At 31.1% G+C, this 17,522-nt stretch overlaps 1 protein-coding gene across 1 annotated transcript in view; it reads right to left on the bottom strand.

Annotated features, from left to right (window-relative positions):
• Pclo (piccolo presynaptic cytomatrix protein) overlaps positions 1–17,522 on the bottom strand; it is a 404,888-nt gene that overhangs the window by 80,624 nt on the left and 306,742 nt on the right. Inside the window, exons 11-15 of the mRNA XM_027926468.2 lie at positions 12,943–13,051; positions 12,335–12,402; positions 10,976–11,190; positions 5,084–5,134; positions 1,099–1,223 (exon numbers count right to left, since the gene is read on the bottom strand). Of these exons, the coding sequence (XP_027782269.2) occupies positions 1,099–1,223; positions 5,084–5,134; positions 10,976–11,190; positions 12,335–12,402; positions 12,943–13,051 (568 nt within the window). The remainder of the gene's footprint in view (positions 1–1,098; positions 1,224–5,083; positions 5,135–10,975; positions 11,191–12,334; positions 12,403–12,942; positions 13,052–17,522) is intronic.

Genomic DNA, 17,522 nt, shown 5'->3' on the forward strand with positions numbered 1-17,522 from the left:
TGGGTAGAGGGAATGCATGAGGGTAAACATGGAACAAAACTGCCCAGTAATAATAATTCTTGAAGATGAGTGCTAGGTACATGGTGGGTTACTGTACTAGTCTCTCTTCTTCTATAATACCACAGTAAAAATATTCCAAGCAAAAAGTAATATTCAAATGTAATTCCCCAGATTGAAAGAAAAAAATAAAGAAAAAATAAAATTTGTTTCGTCAAATTACCAACCAAGATTTTTTTTTTATTATACCTCCATTTGTTGATTACTTTATGGTTTCATCATGCTAATTTGGCTTATATAAATTGTTCAGATAAAACCAATTTGTAGTAGTCAAATCACTGTTTTGAAAGCACCCTTGAGTAGTGATTCACATGTTAGAACATCGAAATTAGCATTAATTATATGAAGATTACACATCTTGAAAGAGCACTTATCTTTTATTTATTAATTTTATTTGGTGCTGGGGATTGAACTTAGGACTTCAAACATGCTGCACATATGTTCTCAGCAACATGCTCAGCCCTAGGCACTTACTTCATGTCAACAAGGTATATGTCATAGAAGAGATTCAGACATATTTTCTATTTACTTACCCAAGTCAACCAACCACTCAAATATTGTTCTTACTTATTATTATTTTTAAAACATTGATATTTTAAAATGTGTGGGAAATATACATATAAATAGGGGCATATCAACAAGCCATTTAAAAAACATACATATTGGAAAATATACACATTTATAAAACAGCAACTAAATATAGATTTTTAAAATAAATTTGGAAATGAAAACTAATGTTTTACATCTACCACAGAGAATTTCTTATCTGATTTCATAACCTGATTGGTCATCACAAGAGTGGTTCCAAGAATTGAAATGTTGATTTATTCCAGAGGATGCCTGAGTTGTGATTACTGCTATTTCAGAACTCTTTAAGGATTAATTATGAATTTTTAATTTCATATTATCTACTAATTAGAAATTTAATTTTGTCATGTAGACAAAACTAAAGAAAGGGTACTAAATTGAGGTGAGGTTTTGGAAATCAGAGATTTTGAATCCTGGGCTCTTGTACTTGAAAGACATTGCTTCTTCACTTACCCTCGCCCTGGAAGAAGGTAGACTTTAACAAAAGGGTCAGAATAGCCATTGTTGTCTCGAGGGACTAGGTTTCTTGCTTGGAGAATATGTATTATGAGATTCCCAAGGTCATAGTTGATTTGAAGCTTTAGGGGACAGCAAAATAGTCCATGAATTTATTTAAACACGAAATACATTATCACTAAATATCCTACCAGTGTGTTTTCATAATCTTATAAATAAGAAGCATCAACCCTCATTTCCATTTGATTTGAAACTAAACAGACCACTTAAGATTTAATTTAATTGGGAGCTCCCAGGCACATTTTAATTTCTAGTAAACATGCTGTTCATTCTTTTACAGTGAAAAGCCTGGCCTATCTAAAGTTCATTAAAAGGAAAATGATACAACAAATGCAAGTTTTACTTTTTCACTAAATTTCTACTCTTAGGAAAATACTACATATTGCTAATATTCATAACTACAATTACCAGGATTTTGAAGCTAAATAACTGGTAAATTTATTATAAAATGCTATTTGTATTTCACAAATGTTACATAATATCAATACTGAGATGTTAAGAATATTTGAGAATGTATAGATTTTACCACTTCCTCCTTTGCATGCATTGATGTCAAACCTATAGCCTGTCTTTCTTTGCCTATTTTTCTTATATAGTGAGAGACTTAAATTTAATCTTGTTGTTTAATTTTAGAAGCTGAAGAAGAAATAAAAGTAGTGGTCTCAGAGATGCTTATTAGCTGTGGCACATTGTCATTGAATAGTAAAAGACTTATTTTTTTTCATATGAATGTGTATATTTTTATTATAATTGTCATGGCTTTATAAACATACACATACATATATACAAGCACATAAATACATATGAAAAGTTTCTATAATATAGTGTACTAATATTTTAACAAATTTATTGAGGTTTAAGCCTGGATATTTTGTATCAGTGTTTCCATAGAACTCCTTGGAGTTTTTTAGCATGATCTGAGTGATATTCTGTTATAAATATAATATCTTCTCAAAGACAGTATAAACTTTGAATCTTAAAATATTTCATATCCCTATATATTTAATATACTTTACCTAGATATTTATTCTTCTGTCAGTATCCAGTAAATTAAATAGCAATCCTTAAATTGATTTTAGATAGTAATTTTTAAAAACCTAGGCTTAATCAAAGAGCTGTTTTATCAATGTTTAAAATATCTCAATATATTTTCTAAGGTAACAACTGCCATATTTTATTAATTTATGATCTTCTTTTATTCTTACAGAGATTTTTCCTTTTCACATTTCCTTTGATTACATGGAAAAAGAAAATTAATTATTACTCCTGAGTCATTTTCAAACTACTAGAAACTCATGGGCTTTTCTTTGCTTAAAATTAATTCAAGACATAAAACATGCAAATGGAAAGACAGACAATAGGCATTTCTATTAATATTTGGGTCTGTTTATGTATGTCTGTATATATCTATCTATCCATCCATCCATCCATCCATCCATCCACCCATCCATCCATCAATCCCTCTGTCTAGACATATTTTTTATTGGTTGTTCAAAACATTACAAAGCTCTTGACATATCATATTTCATACATTTGATTCAAGTGGGTTATGAACTCCCATTTTTAGACTTATAATTCAAACAAATATTTGAGAAGCTGACATATTCCATCATAATTAAGCTAACTATTTTTTCTCTTTCATAATTAGAAGATTCTTTTGGCATCATTTAGAATAAGCCTTAGTTCTTTTTGATATACTTTTGTTTACCAAATAGTAGAAACAGAAAGATCTGTATTCAAAGGGGAAATCCATAAATAAAAATACTAACATTTTCTTATAATCCATACAAAATAGATATGCAGAGTTTATATTAAAACTGGGACAACTAAATGAGTCAACCCTTCATTTAAAACTTTATAATTGAAATAAATCCTCATTTTAGTATAATTTCAATCTAGTTAAGTTTCTTGGCAGAATATGAATCTCTAATTGCCTGACTCAGTCCAGAAAAGCCTAGAGTCTCTATGATCATCATAAAAGCCATGTGAATGATGAAGTAGTAGACCCTAAGGAAGATAAATGGGAAGTTTAAATTGTGTATCATAATGTGGTACTGAAACATAGAATAATAAATTATCTGCAATTAATTTCCCTGAAATTTAGTACAGCTCCCAAATCATGGAGAGAAGTGTTCCTTTTTCTGCCAGACCTGGAGTTCACTTTTTACTGGTAAAGTGCCAAAGCCATTCCTTATTGAAATGAAAACTTGCAGGCTACCCCAAGAAAGTGCATTTCAAAATGTGCTCTTATGGCTTTAAAGAACATCTAGAGATATTCAGGGCTCAGTTCTGAGACAAAAGAGGATACTGCCAGTGACCATAGTCACACAGCTCCAATGCTTACAGATTCATAATCTGGCTTTCTATATAAAATTCCATTTGGAATCAGGTTTTGATAAAGACAAAAATACTGAAATTACTGCCTCAAGAAAATATCCTAAGCATTAAGAATAATATTGTTAGGACAAATTTCACCTACAGAATCAAATCATGGTGCTCAAGGAAAAGACAAATAAAAGAAGAAAAATAAAAATAAAAGAAGAAAAATAACAAAATGACAATAAACCCAAAGGAAACACGATGAATAATAGTCCAAAGGCAAAAATTTTAAAACAAAAATTGAGATAGAATCAAAAATTCTGGTATTCTCTTTATGGTATGTCAAATGATGAAAGACAGATGAAATACAGGCTTCCTAGAAGTGGGGAAGCAACAGAGAGAGCAAGATCTGTAATGCATGAAAAATCAGACTCAATCCTGCTACTTACTTGTAAGTAAGGTTTCCACATTCTATACTTCTCCATTTTCACACTCACCCCCCACTTTTGCTTTTATTTATATGTGCCTAGATAATTGCTTAATTGATAATTTTGGTCTTCATGACTCCATTTCACAGTATTTATTGTAGTCACTACATAGGGATTTGTATTACTTTTTTTTTTAATTAGTCTTGCTTTCACTGCAATTAGTTAGTCATCAGGCTACACTATGTAGCAATTAATATCCCTTGCTGTGTCCAAGTTCTTTCTAATTTAGCCTCAAGCTATCTCCCAGCTGATCTCCTTCTTTTACTTTCTGAATGCCATGCCTTTCCTTTTACTCCTTCTTCTTCCAGGAACACCCTCACCCACTTTCACTATGCTTATCCTCAAGTTAGTCCATATCTTTGTTATCCTTTGTGAAGGTGTTTATGAAAATTTACTCTAGAGTTTGTCGGAGACTGAGCTAAGAGTGTTGCTTTTCCTTATCTGACACTATTTACAAACTTAATTTATTGTGATAATTCTTTCTGTGTCCTTTCTTATCATCTCCATTTATTTGTGTTATTACTTAAAGCATAGTTTTTCTAATATTTCTTACTATGATCCACACTAAGAAATACAATTTTACAATATGCAAATACAGAAACACACACACATATTTTAAAATGATGGTGATCTATACTATTTTTGTTCTATTTTCCTAGTCAAAAGTTTTTCAATTGATTTCATAAATGATAAAGTCCTTTTACCTACAGTATGAAAAATGCTTCTCTACAATAATCATTCAGCAATTGTTTAGCAAATATTGATCAAAAATAAAAAAAGGCAGAATTAGATTTATAAAACTCTTAAACATAAACGATTGGATTTCTGGGAAAATTGGTTATAGTTGAAATATTCAGAAGTATTCAGTCACTGAAACACAAAAAATAATTGACAATGCCATCAGACAGATTTCAAAGTAGAGAATTCCAAAGGTATAATTAGATTTTATAAAGCATAATTTATATAAATATATTGTTATAAAATTTAATTTTCCTGAATAGTTCTAATATGTTATGGAAAAAGAAATATCCTACTATATTTACAGTTTCAATAGACCAGTGGCAAAAATAGTCAAAAAAGATGGTAGAATGACAACTTTTTAAAAACTTTCATACCTGAATTTCTCCTGTAATTGGATGAGAGACAACCTTTGTTGCATCAGTAGGCTGCAATATTAAAGACCATGCATTATTTTAAGAGATAAATTATTCATAGAATTTATCATTTCAACTTTATTCTGAAATTAATTTCTATTTTTTCAGAGCACACTGCCTGGAAAATATATTTCATCCATTTGGTTGCTTCAGAATAACAGGATCCACTTATATTTCTCAATACAAGTTTAATTTAATAGATATATAAAATCTATTATTCATTTTGCTAGGCCAGTTTTGAAGCTGTCATTTTATACCAGCAATATTTTAAATTACTTAGGAAAATGAACACTTTTGGTTTAAAGTACTTTGTTAAAGTATTTAGAGATTTTAAAGATGTATATAGTAATGAAAAAGAGTTTCTACACAAGACCTGCCTAGGAGCACAGAAGTTTTAATAATAAAAGTCCTTTTTTATGCTTGCTGGGTACTCAGCTACTTCCTGCTCCCTCCCAGAGTAAATCACCAAGTGGTTGCTTCCTATTAGAGGATGATGTTTAATTAAAATTCTATCCATTACAGATAAGTTCTCATCTATTTGATAATTTCTTTTACAAATAAGCCTTTAAAGCAATGTGATATCAATGTAGAGGAGAGATTTACAGAAGCAAATCTTTCCCCTCTTTATTTATTTAGAAATCAGGGCACTAAAAAGAAGATAGCTTTATTCCAAGTCTTGTTTTATGAAATAACAAAAGACTAACATTTATGTCATCACTGATGAAGTTATGGGGGTGAGGGCTAAATATTCTAAGTCACATATCCTTTATTAGTTCAACTAGTTTATTTAAAAACTACATTTAGTAAAACTCAAACTGTGCTCTGGCTCCAAAGTATAAACTATTATTTATTGAACACATATTCATTTAATAGTTTTCTATTTCAAAAAGACAAATAAATCTTGAGAAAAAAATGGTTCACACTAATTCCTGTTACTATTTATATTGGATTTGAAGATTTAGAGTTTCTTCAAATCAGATATCTTGAACCTTTTAAAAATCAAAATTATTTATTTTTTATTTATTTAACTTTAAAAAATTCAGTTGATGCATAATTTACATATTTATGGATACAGCATGGAAGTCTGGTAAGCACTTAATAAACAATATACAATGTATAATGATAAAATCAGGGTAATTAGCATTGAATGGGGCACAGAGAGACTAATGCTGCATGTTTTCATTCACATAAAGATAACAGATAAGTTGATCTCATAAAAGTAGAGAAGAGTATTCCATAGAGGCTAGAACAAAAAGAGGGGAAGTGGAAGCAAGGTCAAATAGCAGAAGCCAAAATACAGTTAGACAAGCGGAAAGAACTTTTAGTGCTCTAAGGCACAATAGGGTGACTACAGTTGATAATAATGCATTATACATCTCAAAATTTTAGAAGAAAGAAATTCGCAGATTCATAGAACAAACAAATAAATCTTTGTGTCTTGACACATAGTTGGGGAATAACTGAACAAGAATCCCTCACCCTAGGGTCTCCACGTAAAAATAAAAAATGGTTACTGATAAACTGTTTCATTTGATTTCCCTTTGAGAACTCTATTTCATTTGACATATGACCATGGAAATATATTTAGTGAGGAGAATAATCAAATGGGTCATTTTTAGTTGTCCTGAGGTTCTGGTATATATATATAGTTGGATATTTTTAATTATGGAGAATAAAGGCCAATATCTATTGGACCTAGCTATAAAAGCAAAAATAGACAAATGAAATTAAATCAAACTAAAATGCATGGCAAAGGGAAAAATTAACTGAACGAAGAGGAAATCTACAGAAAGGAGAATATCTGCAAACGATATATCTAACAGATTAATATCAAGAGTATAAATGGAACTCTAAAGTCTCAAAAGCAAAACAAAACAAAAATAAAACACAAATAACCTAATTTAAAGAATTATCAACAGACCTAAATAGACATTTCTCAAAAAGAAGATAAACATATGTCGAGGGACATGAAAAGTGTTCAATATGAATAATCATCATGAAAATGCAGATCAAAATCACAATGAGTGATCACCTCACTCAGTAAGTAAGAATGACTGTTATCAAAAATAATGGAGTTAAGTGCTGGTGAGTATGCAGAGAAAAAGAAATCTCATGCACTGTTGATGGGAATGCAAAATTAGTCCAGCCATTATGAAAAGCATTATGGAGATTCCTCAAAATTAAAAAGTAGAAATTAGAGCTGGGGCTGTGGCTCAGTGGTAGTGCACTTGCCTGGCATATGTGAGGCACTGGGTTCGATTTTCAGCACCACATATAAATAAATAAAATAAAGGTCTATCACAAACTAAAAAATATATTTTAAAAAAACTATAACTACCACATAATCCAGCAATCTGAATATTCTGTTATATCCAAGGAAAAGAAGTCAGTGTGTAGAAGAGACATCTGCATTCCTGTGTTTATTTGTAGTATTATTCACAGTAGCCAAAATATGGCAGTGTCAAGCTAAGTACCCATCAGCTGATAAATGGGTAAATAAAATGTGGTACATACACACAATGGAATGTTATTCGGCCATTAAAAAAAGAATGAAACACTGTCATTTGTGACAACATGGATAGAACTGGAGACCATTTTGTCAGTAAAGTAACTGATGCACAGAAAGACAAATACTGAATGATCACACTCATATGTGGATCTAAAAATGTTGACCTCATAGAAGTTAAGATTAGAATGGTGATTATCAGAGATGCAGGGAGATGGGGTGACGGGAAGGGGCGTGGCTAGTACATGTGTATAATGTTACAGCTAAACAAGAGGAATAAGCTCTAGTGTTCTATGGCATAGGAGGGTGAATATAATCAAGAATATTGCAATAAATACCTCAAAATATTTAATAGAATTCTAAATGTACTCACCACGAAGAAATGATAAAACTTTATGGTGATGGATATGTTAATTACCTTGACTTGATCATTACCCAGGATATAGTTGAAACAAATGATAAGAATGTACATAATAGATATATGTTAAGTCAACCAAAAGCATAAAATAATAAAATGCTAATAGATATGCTCTAATATTTATATATAAAATTATGCTAATTATGATTTAAATATTTTAGTTTTATTACATTGTATTACATTAAAAGAGCTTATAATTTAATATTTAATTAGTCTCATACCAAATGAAGCATAAAGAAGTTAAAATTATCATTTTCAAAATTATCTTATGAACATATATTTGGATATATTGTAACCTGATTTAGGGACATGTAAGCTTCAGATCATCACTTGATGTTTTTATAATCTCAAAATAATTGTTTTTAATTTTAGGATTTGAGGAACAAATAAAAGTATTGCCTTTTATGCATACTACATGTTAATGGGTTAAAAATATCATTAACTTTATTTATTTATTCATTCATTCATTCACTTAACAAAAATGTTTTAATAAACTCTATATGTGCTAAAAAAAAGATAGATAATAGCCCCTCCCTTCTACAGTGAAAACATACATTGAGTACAGTTTTTCAATAAAGAATATGTATATTTTTATATATATATATCCAAAATAACAAGATTTGATTAAAGTTACTATCAGTAGAGTTGACTAGTCTCCATACAAGTATTATTCAATAGACTTTACTGTGTGCCACATAAGTAATTTTAAATATTCTAGTAGTCACACTAAAAATACAAAAATATACATTGAAATAATTTTAACAGCATGTTCTATGTAACCCCATTCATTCAAAATATTATCATTTCACATATCAACATGAAATTGCAATAAAATATTTTACATTCATTTTCTTCATACTATCTTTGAAATATTTGTCACCTGAAAGTTATATAGAGAGCAGCTCTCATTAGGACTAGCCACAAGTGACGAGGAGCTACTTTATTAGATAGTATAGCCCTACAACTTAGCATTTCAGCAAAAATACTGTAATACTACATACGCCCACATACTTGACATAGAAAAGAACTGCTGAATATCATAAAACTTCTCAATGTGATTTCCTTAATGTTCCAATACAACTATTTTAATCTTTTAATCATCATGTAAGATGTTAAAATATTACAATAAGTCAACTTTGTTCTCCCATAATACTCATCAGGTTCACAAGTGACCACTGATGTTTTCATTCACAAATATTTATTTATTTTGCTTTTGTTCTGTGCAATTTACTCAGCTATGAGTTAAAGGTGATATAAATTAATATGTAAATAAGAAGTGGTTGTTAACTCTTATGGAGTTTGTAGCCCAACTGTGAGGGTTAAACAAGCAAACAAGTAATTACAATTAAAATATAAATTATCTTGAGACATATAAAGCATTTTGCACTTTGGAGGGAGGAAGGAAAAGAATCATCTGATGTTAGGGAAAGACCACAATATGCAAAGATTTCTGGTCCTCATATATTTTTGCTTAAAGCCCATCACTGTTCTTTATTACCCGCAAATGGTAATAGAAAGGTTAGGAACAACCTACAATATTCTCCAAATTTTGATTGTTTAGGCTTCAACTCTCTTACCCTTCTAGATTCTGTACACCTATGTAGGCAACTTTCTGTTTGTGAGATTTTCTTCATGCTGCACTCTCTGCTTGGAATGTTGGCCCCTTTCCCCTGTTACCAAAGTTGTTCCATTAAATACCAGCTTTCCTAACTATTCTCCAGGAGTGCTCACTCTACATCTTAGTGGCTTCCAACTTTATACCTTCACTGAATTTGACAAATGATTTTTCACTAGTAATTAGATCAGCACTTCTCAAAGTTCAAGAGGCATCATACCCATTTGGAGAACCTACTAAAACCCAAGTGTCTCTGAATCCCATTTCCTGAGTTTCTGATATAGTAGGTCAGGGGTTGGGGGTCAAAATTTTTAATTTCTAACAAGTTCCCAGGTGAAACTTGTTAGAAATGCAAAATTTGATGTTCCTGGACTGGGAGCTTGCTTCAAGAACCACTCATTGGTCTACCTGGTATGGAGGGATTTTTCCATCTTTGCATCTTGAGTATAGAGCATGTGGCATTGAAAATATCTGAGGAAAATGGGGATAGTTTGGAAACCCTAAATAAATACATTGCTTATTGCAAGAATATTAGTCAATATTTGACAACATTGTGCTTACTATGATAATTTCCCAAGGAAAACATTTGACTCAGCCCTTATAGAACAGGTAAAATATGGCCAAAGAAAGAAATGGGGCAGAGGAGATTCCAGGTAGAAGGGATGCTTTTTAAACAAAAGAGTGACATAATTAGATAATTTATAAATTGTCTTCATTGTAATCTTATTTTATAAGGATAAAAAAGTTAAATTTGTGTTCCCTTTTAACTCCCTGAAATTTTAAAATAATGGTATTAGAAGCATTTGTTTCAAATGAAGATGTACATTATTAAAAAAATTGATTAGTGTGGAAATGTGGGTAAAATTCAAACTGGTGATAGTATTGTTTTTTATTGTCCTAAATTTTCCTTATCTCTATACATTTTTGTTTTTTACTTTTTACTTACATTATGAATCTTATGTAATGTTTAACTTTTCTTTCCAAAATAGTTGTAAAGCCAATGTCTTCTACACAAAGCTCAGATTCATACAACAACAAAGAAAAATAACCAGAAGATATGAAACATCAGATACATTTTCAAATTCCTCATGATAATCATTACTGAAATATTTTGAGAGGTGGACATAAATCATCTTGATACATCTTGATTAGTTACACAGTCAGAAAAGGAAAAATGGTTTTTGTTCCAAAAGATCATAGAAAATGAGATATCACAAGAAAATCACTTTAGAAAATGATGTTTTATTTCCTGTCCCCTGGTCTGAGTCAAGAGCTCAGAAAAGTGACTCAGAGGTTACACTGAACACTTCTCACCTTGCTGCTGCTGTGCTTCTTTTTGCTCACTGAGGGTGACCCAGGCTGCCCAGGGCTGGGAACAGAACTGGATCCTGCTGATGTGGGACCCGAATGAGCATGAGATCCCTTCTCAACCATGGAGGACATGACCAGAGGTGACTGCTGTAGTGAAACCTTTTGGAGCTCTGCTGCCAGCTGTTTAGGATCAACCCCTGGGGATTTCGCTTTGTCCACTACAACAAAATGAAACAGTTTTACATACTTCTTTATTTTTTACATACTTCTTTATTAGGTACCTAATTTTGTGGAACTTATTGAAGTCCTATGTGACAAAATGCAAACTGTGACTTATAAACTAAGCTAAGGTTTCAAAATTAAATCAACTTAATTGCAACTCTCTGGATCAATTTCTGAGGAAATTTAGAAGACCCCCCAGAAAGGGACATCCTGATGGATTACAGAGGAACACAGAAGTGCCTATCATCTTCAGAGAATTTTTAAAAATATTTTATCAAAAAAACTATGAATGACATGATATTTTATTCACCAAAATTCACTTGTATGATCAGATTCTTTTCCTTCTCTAAACTTACTCATCTCTTTTTAAGGGGGAAATTTTACTGAGAATATTAACATTAATAAATGTGTTAAAATTCCTATAGTACTTGGTCTGTTTAGTGCAGATTTTTTAAACCCAGACTTTAGAATTGTCACTTTAATCATAGGAAGTAATTGATAAAAGTTAAATAAAGAAAAAAGTGATACTTTTAGTCTTACAATAAATCTAATAAATGTGTACATTTGTTATTTAAGGAAGAGTTAAGTTTTACATTATCTACTTATGAAATTATGTGTTGATTTTTATTTATTATAAAAAGCAACCAAAAGGATCTGGAATTAGTGTTTCAAATGTCAGTTATAGGACTGGGCGTGCATTGCAGTGATACAGCACTTGCTTAGCATCTTAGCATGCACAAGACCCTAGGTTCAATCCTCACTATCACCAAACCAAACCAAAACAGTTATATTGAAAAGAAATAAGTCAAATAAGTATTAACTAAAAATTATATAAGATCAAAAGAAAATGGCTACATGGATTATTTTCACAAAATGAATTTATATTTAAAGGATTAAAAATGTGAACTCACACAGAAACGATTTCATAAGAATTTCTTACTGAGTTTAAGAGGCAAACATGTACTACCCCAGCATGTTAAAAACATAGCTACAGTGTTTTTGATTTTGTTAAAATTTAAATAGAAATATCTAACTTTGTCAATATCTGTTTATATCTTCATCTACAGCTACATTTGCCTCTATAACTCCTTCTCTATTTACATCTTTATCTATAATTGAAAGCAGATTGCTTCTACCTACCAGCTTTTGGTGGCTCATGAAGTTCCAGGTGCTGAGGATTTTCTGAATCCGATAGCATATTGAGGTCCCTAAAAATTAAGACATAACATTAAGAAAGAAATTGAGCAAGCCTGAGACAAAGGACACTTTTTTCCAACTACCCTCATTTTTTTTTTTCAGTAGGTAAATGAGAAGTGGTTAATGACATAAAGCAACTTCAAAGCATGCTCACCCTTCTAAACCAATATATATTTGCAATGCTTTTAAAAGTCAGAGCTGACAAAAATGATTATTTAAGGTGAAATCTTTATGGATTAAATGTAAGTTCATTTGAGATAACCACACACATCCATGAAATCTAAATGGCTTTAGGCTTTCTTTTAAATGAAGCATGTTTCAATAAAAGCATGAAAGGGGAGAGCTATTGACATATTCAGAAACTAAATTAGCTGAATTCTGTCTATGCTTTAGACTTAGATTCTGAACAAAAATCTATGAACTTTGTATTCACTTTAATTTCTAATTACTGGAATTCTTGCTGACTGGCAAAGGTTCCACCTTAACAATTTTAAATTAAAAGAGCCATGAATAGCCAAAAAATGGAAACAGAAAGATGGGGAAAAACTCACAGTCTTACACATATTTCTGCTTCCCCACTTTGCTGACTAATGATACTCTGTACTTCTTCATATGTTTTAGAAGTTAAGGGAATTCCATTCCATTCCAATACTTGCATCCCTAAAAAGAGAAATTTGAGTATAAAATTAAACATGTAAGCTATCTCTATTCTGGGTCCACAGGGCAGAGAAGACATTTCTTTGCATTTAAAAGTCAACTCGGCACACCATTTCAGAGAACATCATCTCAAATTTCTCTGGAACATTTTGTAGTTTGATTTCATCAACTTACGTGAGAACACAAAATATATTTAATACAACATGCACAATTTTGCCTTCGAAAACCTATTCATGTTAGCAAACACATGCATTCTGTTCACACTGCTATCAAGAAAACATTGAATATATATTGCTTGGACCAATTTTGTTTAGAAAATGAACAGTTACAACTATCCATATAATTTGCCTTTGGGGAGCAAACTACTAGAAAAGCATGGACTTCCATATTCTATCATGGAATGGTAGTGGCAGAAAAAAAGTCATCAAGATTTTCTTGTTAAAATCTCTCCAGAAACTGCTTACCTTCTATTTTTTTTTTTTTTTTTTAGGTAAAACAGATTTTACTTTGTATCTTTTTCTTTGCTGCATGTCAGCTATTCCTGAATGCAGGAGCAGGAATGTCTTAGGAAGAACAGCCTGTGGGTCTGTGACTTGTGCAGTTAAGGGCCCGTGCTCAGAAAGGCTCCATGCTTGAGGCTGTTGCCATCTCAAAAATTTTTAATAGTGTATGAAAAACAACCCACATTTTCATTTTGCACAGAGTCCCATAAATTATGTAGCTGGTCTTGCCTGGCCAGGGTATTTCATTTTTTCCTCTTTAACTAAAAAGATAATTCCATACAAAAAAAAAGGAAAATAGTTACATCATTGATATTTTAACAGTTTACACCTAGTTTCTCTGGTCCATTGTATATGAGCTGCCAAAATAATTTAGGGTACACATTTGGCATGACTCACATGGAACTAATATGTGGGTATGTGAGCTGGACATATAAAGATGAAATCATCCCACAGTGACAAAATATTTGAGAATGTTAACCAGCTTTACCTGAGAAAAATGTGTCTATGCCATAATCTAAATAAAATAATAATTGTTGAACAAGTAAGTTCTTAATGAGCTTTGCCCTTTTCCATATTGTTCACCATTGGCTTTAATGGAAAATTCTAAACATGTATTTAAAAGTTTTAATGATTGTGATATACATTCAAAGAAAGCAGATTATAAGTTGCAATCAAGTAAGAGAAATGCTTTTGCACTCCAATGAAATACCAAAAGAAGACCATTAAAAGGCTCACAGTAACACAAACAAAATGACTTTTCTATAACTTACTCCAAGAAAACTTTATCTTCAGTTGCGCCTTAGGTTTATTTCAATAATCCAAGGCTGTTGTACACATAAAATGAGAAAATTATGTAAAAGACAGTGACAACACCTCTAGAAAGAAAACTATGGCACACTGAGAGAGGAAAGCAAAGCACTTTTTAAAATTTGGACAAAAAGTACATTTATAAACAGATGATTCTGAATTGAAACAAATTAATGCTGTTATAATTCAGAAATTGCATTGTCACTTTTTTGCAGAAGCAAATTTTATTGAAAGAAATAATCACATATCTTCATTATTTTTCTGTTGAATTTACCCATTTCTTTATATCTTGAAATAAAGAGCAAATTTTAAAAAATGATTATTCAGTGAAATGACAAAAAATGCATCTAGTCATAGGAAGGAAAACCATCCAGTACTGCTAATAAGCAATACTTATTTTTTTCAATATTGCCAAAAAATTTATAGATAATTGGGGTTTTGCATTGATACCTATCTGGGACCATGAACTATTTGATCTGCATCTGTGTTAAAATAGACCAGCTGAACTTCTTTTCCATTCAGTTTCTCCCCAGATTTGGTACAGTGCTGGAGTTCAAAAGATTGTCATTTGTTGTTGTTTTTTTTTTATTATTTATTTTTTAGGTATAAATGGATACAACACAATGCCTTTTATTTTTATGTGGTGCTGAGAACTAAACCCGGGTCCCACCTGTGCTAGGTGAGTGCTTTACCTCTGAGCCACAATCCCAGCCCCATTGTTGTTGTTTTTTTAAGTCTTGGTTTGGTACCCATGATGAGACCCTGTAAGAAAGGTGATGACTGGAACAGTTACCCAATACTTCCCCTTTCCATTGTTTGTATACCTACAAATCCTGCAAGAATCGTACTAAATAATGAATGAAAAAGTACAAACCACCCTGTATTCATTTCATAAAATGGTTATAGAAGTTGTGAGAATTAAATACATAACTTTAAAAGATATCCTTGATACATCACTTCAATGGAATAAAGGACAAAAACTTTATAATCATCTCAATGGATATAGAAATGACATTTAAAAACATTATCTCTTCATGATAAAAACAAAGAAAAAACCAGGACACATCATAATAAAGATCACTCATGTTAAGCCAATAGCTAACATTACACTAACAGGGAAAAACTCAACTAGACAAGGATGTTCTCTTTCACTACTTGTATTCAACACAGTATGCAGAATCCTAGCCAGAGTATGCCAGAAATAAAGAATATCTAAATTGGAAAATAAAGAATCAAATTCTCACAGTTCACAGATGACATGATTTTATATATTGAAAAGCCCCAAAACTCCATCAAAAAACTATTAAGACTAAGAAACAAATTCAACAAAGCTGCAGGACACAAAAGCAACCTATAAAAATCAGTAGTAGTGCTACATGCCAGAAGTGAATTATCTGAAACAGAAAACAAGAAAGCAATTCCATTTAGTGTAGCTAAAAAAATAATATTAATAAATTTACCCAAAGAGGTGAAAGACCTCTAGAATGAAAGTTATTTATGAAAGAATTTGAAAAGGATACAAAAGAATAACGAAAAGAAATCTCATGCTCATGGTTGAAGAATGGATATTGTTAAAATGTCATACGATCCACAGAAATATATAGGTTCAATGCTATTCCTATCAAAATACCAACAACATTCTCTACAGAACTAGAAAAAGACAATTCTAAAATTTATGTGAAAACACACACACATACACACACCAAAAAAAAAAAAATCCCAAATTGCCAAGGCCATCTTGATCTAAAAGAACAAAGTAGGAGACTATCTGACTTCAAAATGTTTGAAATATATTTGTTAATTGTAAAAATCCTATAATTTGAAATGCATGGAAAAAATTGTTGAAAATCACTATGCTCTTTGGAAATTCAATTAAGTAATATTTTATCATTTAATAACTTTGAATGTATTTTCAATCTTAAACTACTTTATATACTGTCTTAGAAAAACCTTCTAAAAGATAGTATACATATGAATTATAAAATTTATTATTGTGAGCAACCATTCACATTTTTCTTATATCAAAATTTTTGTTGAACAGTTTTTTAGGTGTGCAAGTGAACAGATAGATAGATGTAACCTAATGTAACAGCTTCCAGTAGGAATACTAAGAGAAAATGTGGATTTTTGTGGAATTTATAACACCAACGACAGGATTTGTTGCTCAAATTCTCAAACCAAATGTGTTAGAAAACACTAAAAAGAAAAAGACAATTATTATGTAATTATAGAATTTAAAAACAATCAACAATAAGATATTCTCTTGTATATGTCTTCCTAATTCCATGATGAATTTTGAATGTTCCTCAAACTGGTTCAAGCCAGTCTTAACTTTATGATACAAAATTTCATGTTACATTACCACTTGATTTGTTTAATATTTACCCATTAAATCAAAACACTTTATGGTTACAATTATTTAGTTAACAGTCAAGATTCTTACAGGTCACTATATTCAAACATATATCACACCAAAGCTCATGTTCAAGCTCATTTTCTTCTTTCCACATATATTTTCCCAGCATCTAGTACGTTACCTTTATGTCCACTATTTGTTATAAAAATAAAAAGATTATAATAGAAAAATTAGAAATAACTGGGCAATTAATAAAATAATGGTAATTCATAGAGGAGCAAGTCTAAAACTGTTGTGGGTAAATTAAGTAACATTTAGATTCATTAGTGATTAGAAGTGCAAATTAAAACAAGAATGCAATATTATTTCTCATCATATTAAAAAAAAGTATGAAAGCCAGAAAATGCCATGTGTTGAATGGATATAGGATCAGGAGACCCTGACCTCTCCCAGGAAGATCATACTTGCTAGATGGGTTGCTCCAGCTTATTCCCACTCTGTGATGTGTGAATGCTATTACTAGGATGAGATGAGAAAAAGAGCTTGTTTATTAAAGGTGTAATTATCTTAATGAGATTAAAGAATGCAACTGTTTCAGAAGGCAATCTGGAAGAAATTAGTTAAATTAAACATACAAATGCCCAGACATCCCCTTCTTGAGTATTTGTGGAATTAGAAAAGCTGGGCCTTGGGAGTGTAGGAATGCTAATGATGGAAATAGTTGGCAAAAGAAACAGAACACACCTGGTGTTGATGCCAAAAGGTGAATCCATCTTAATATCTTTGGCAGGTAAAAACAAGTGAGAAA

The sequence above is a fragment of the Marmota flaviventris genome, chromosome 1 (assembly GCF_047511675.1).
Source record: "Marmota flaviventris isolate mMarFla1 chromosome 1, mMarFla1.hap1, whole genome shotgun sequence".
Lineage (NCBI taxonomy): Eukaryota > Metazoa > Chordata > Mammalia > Rodentia > Sciuridae > Marmota > Marmota flaviventris.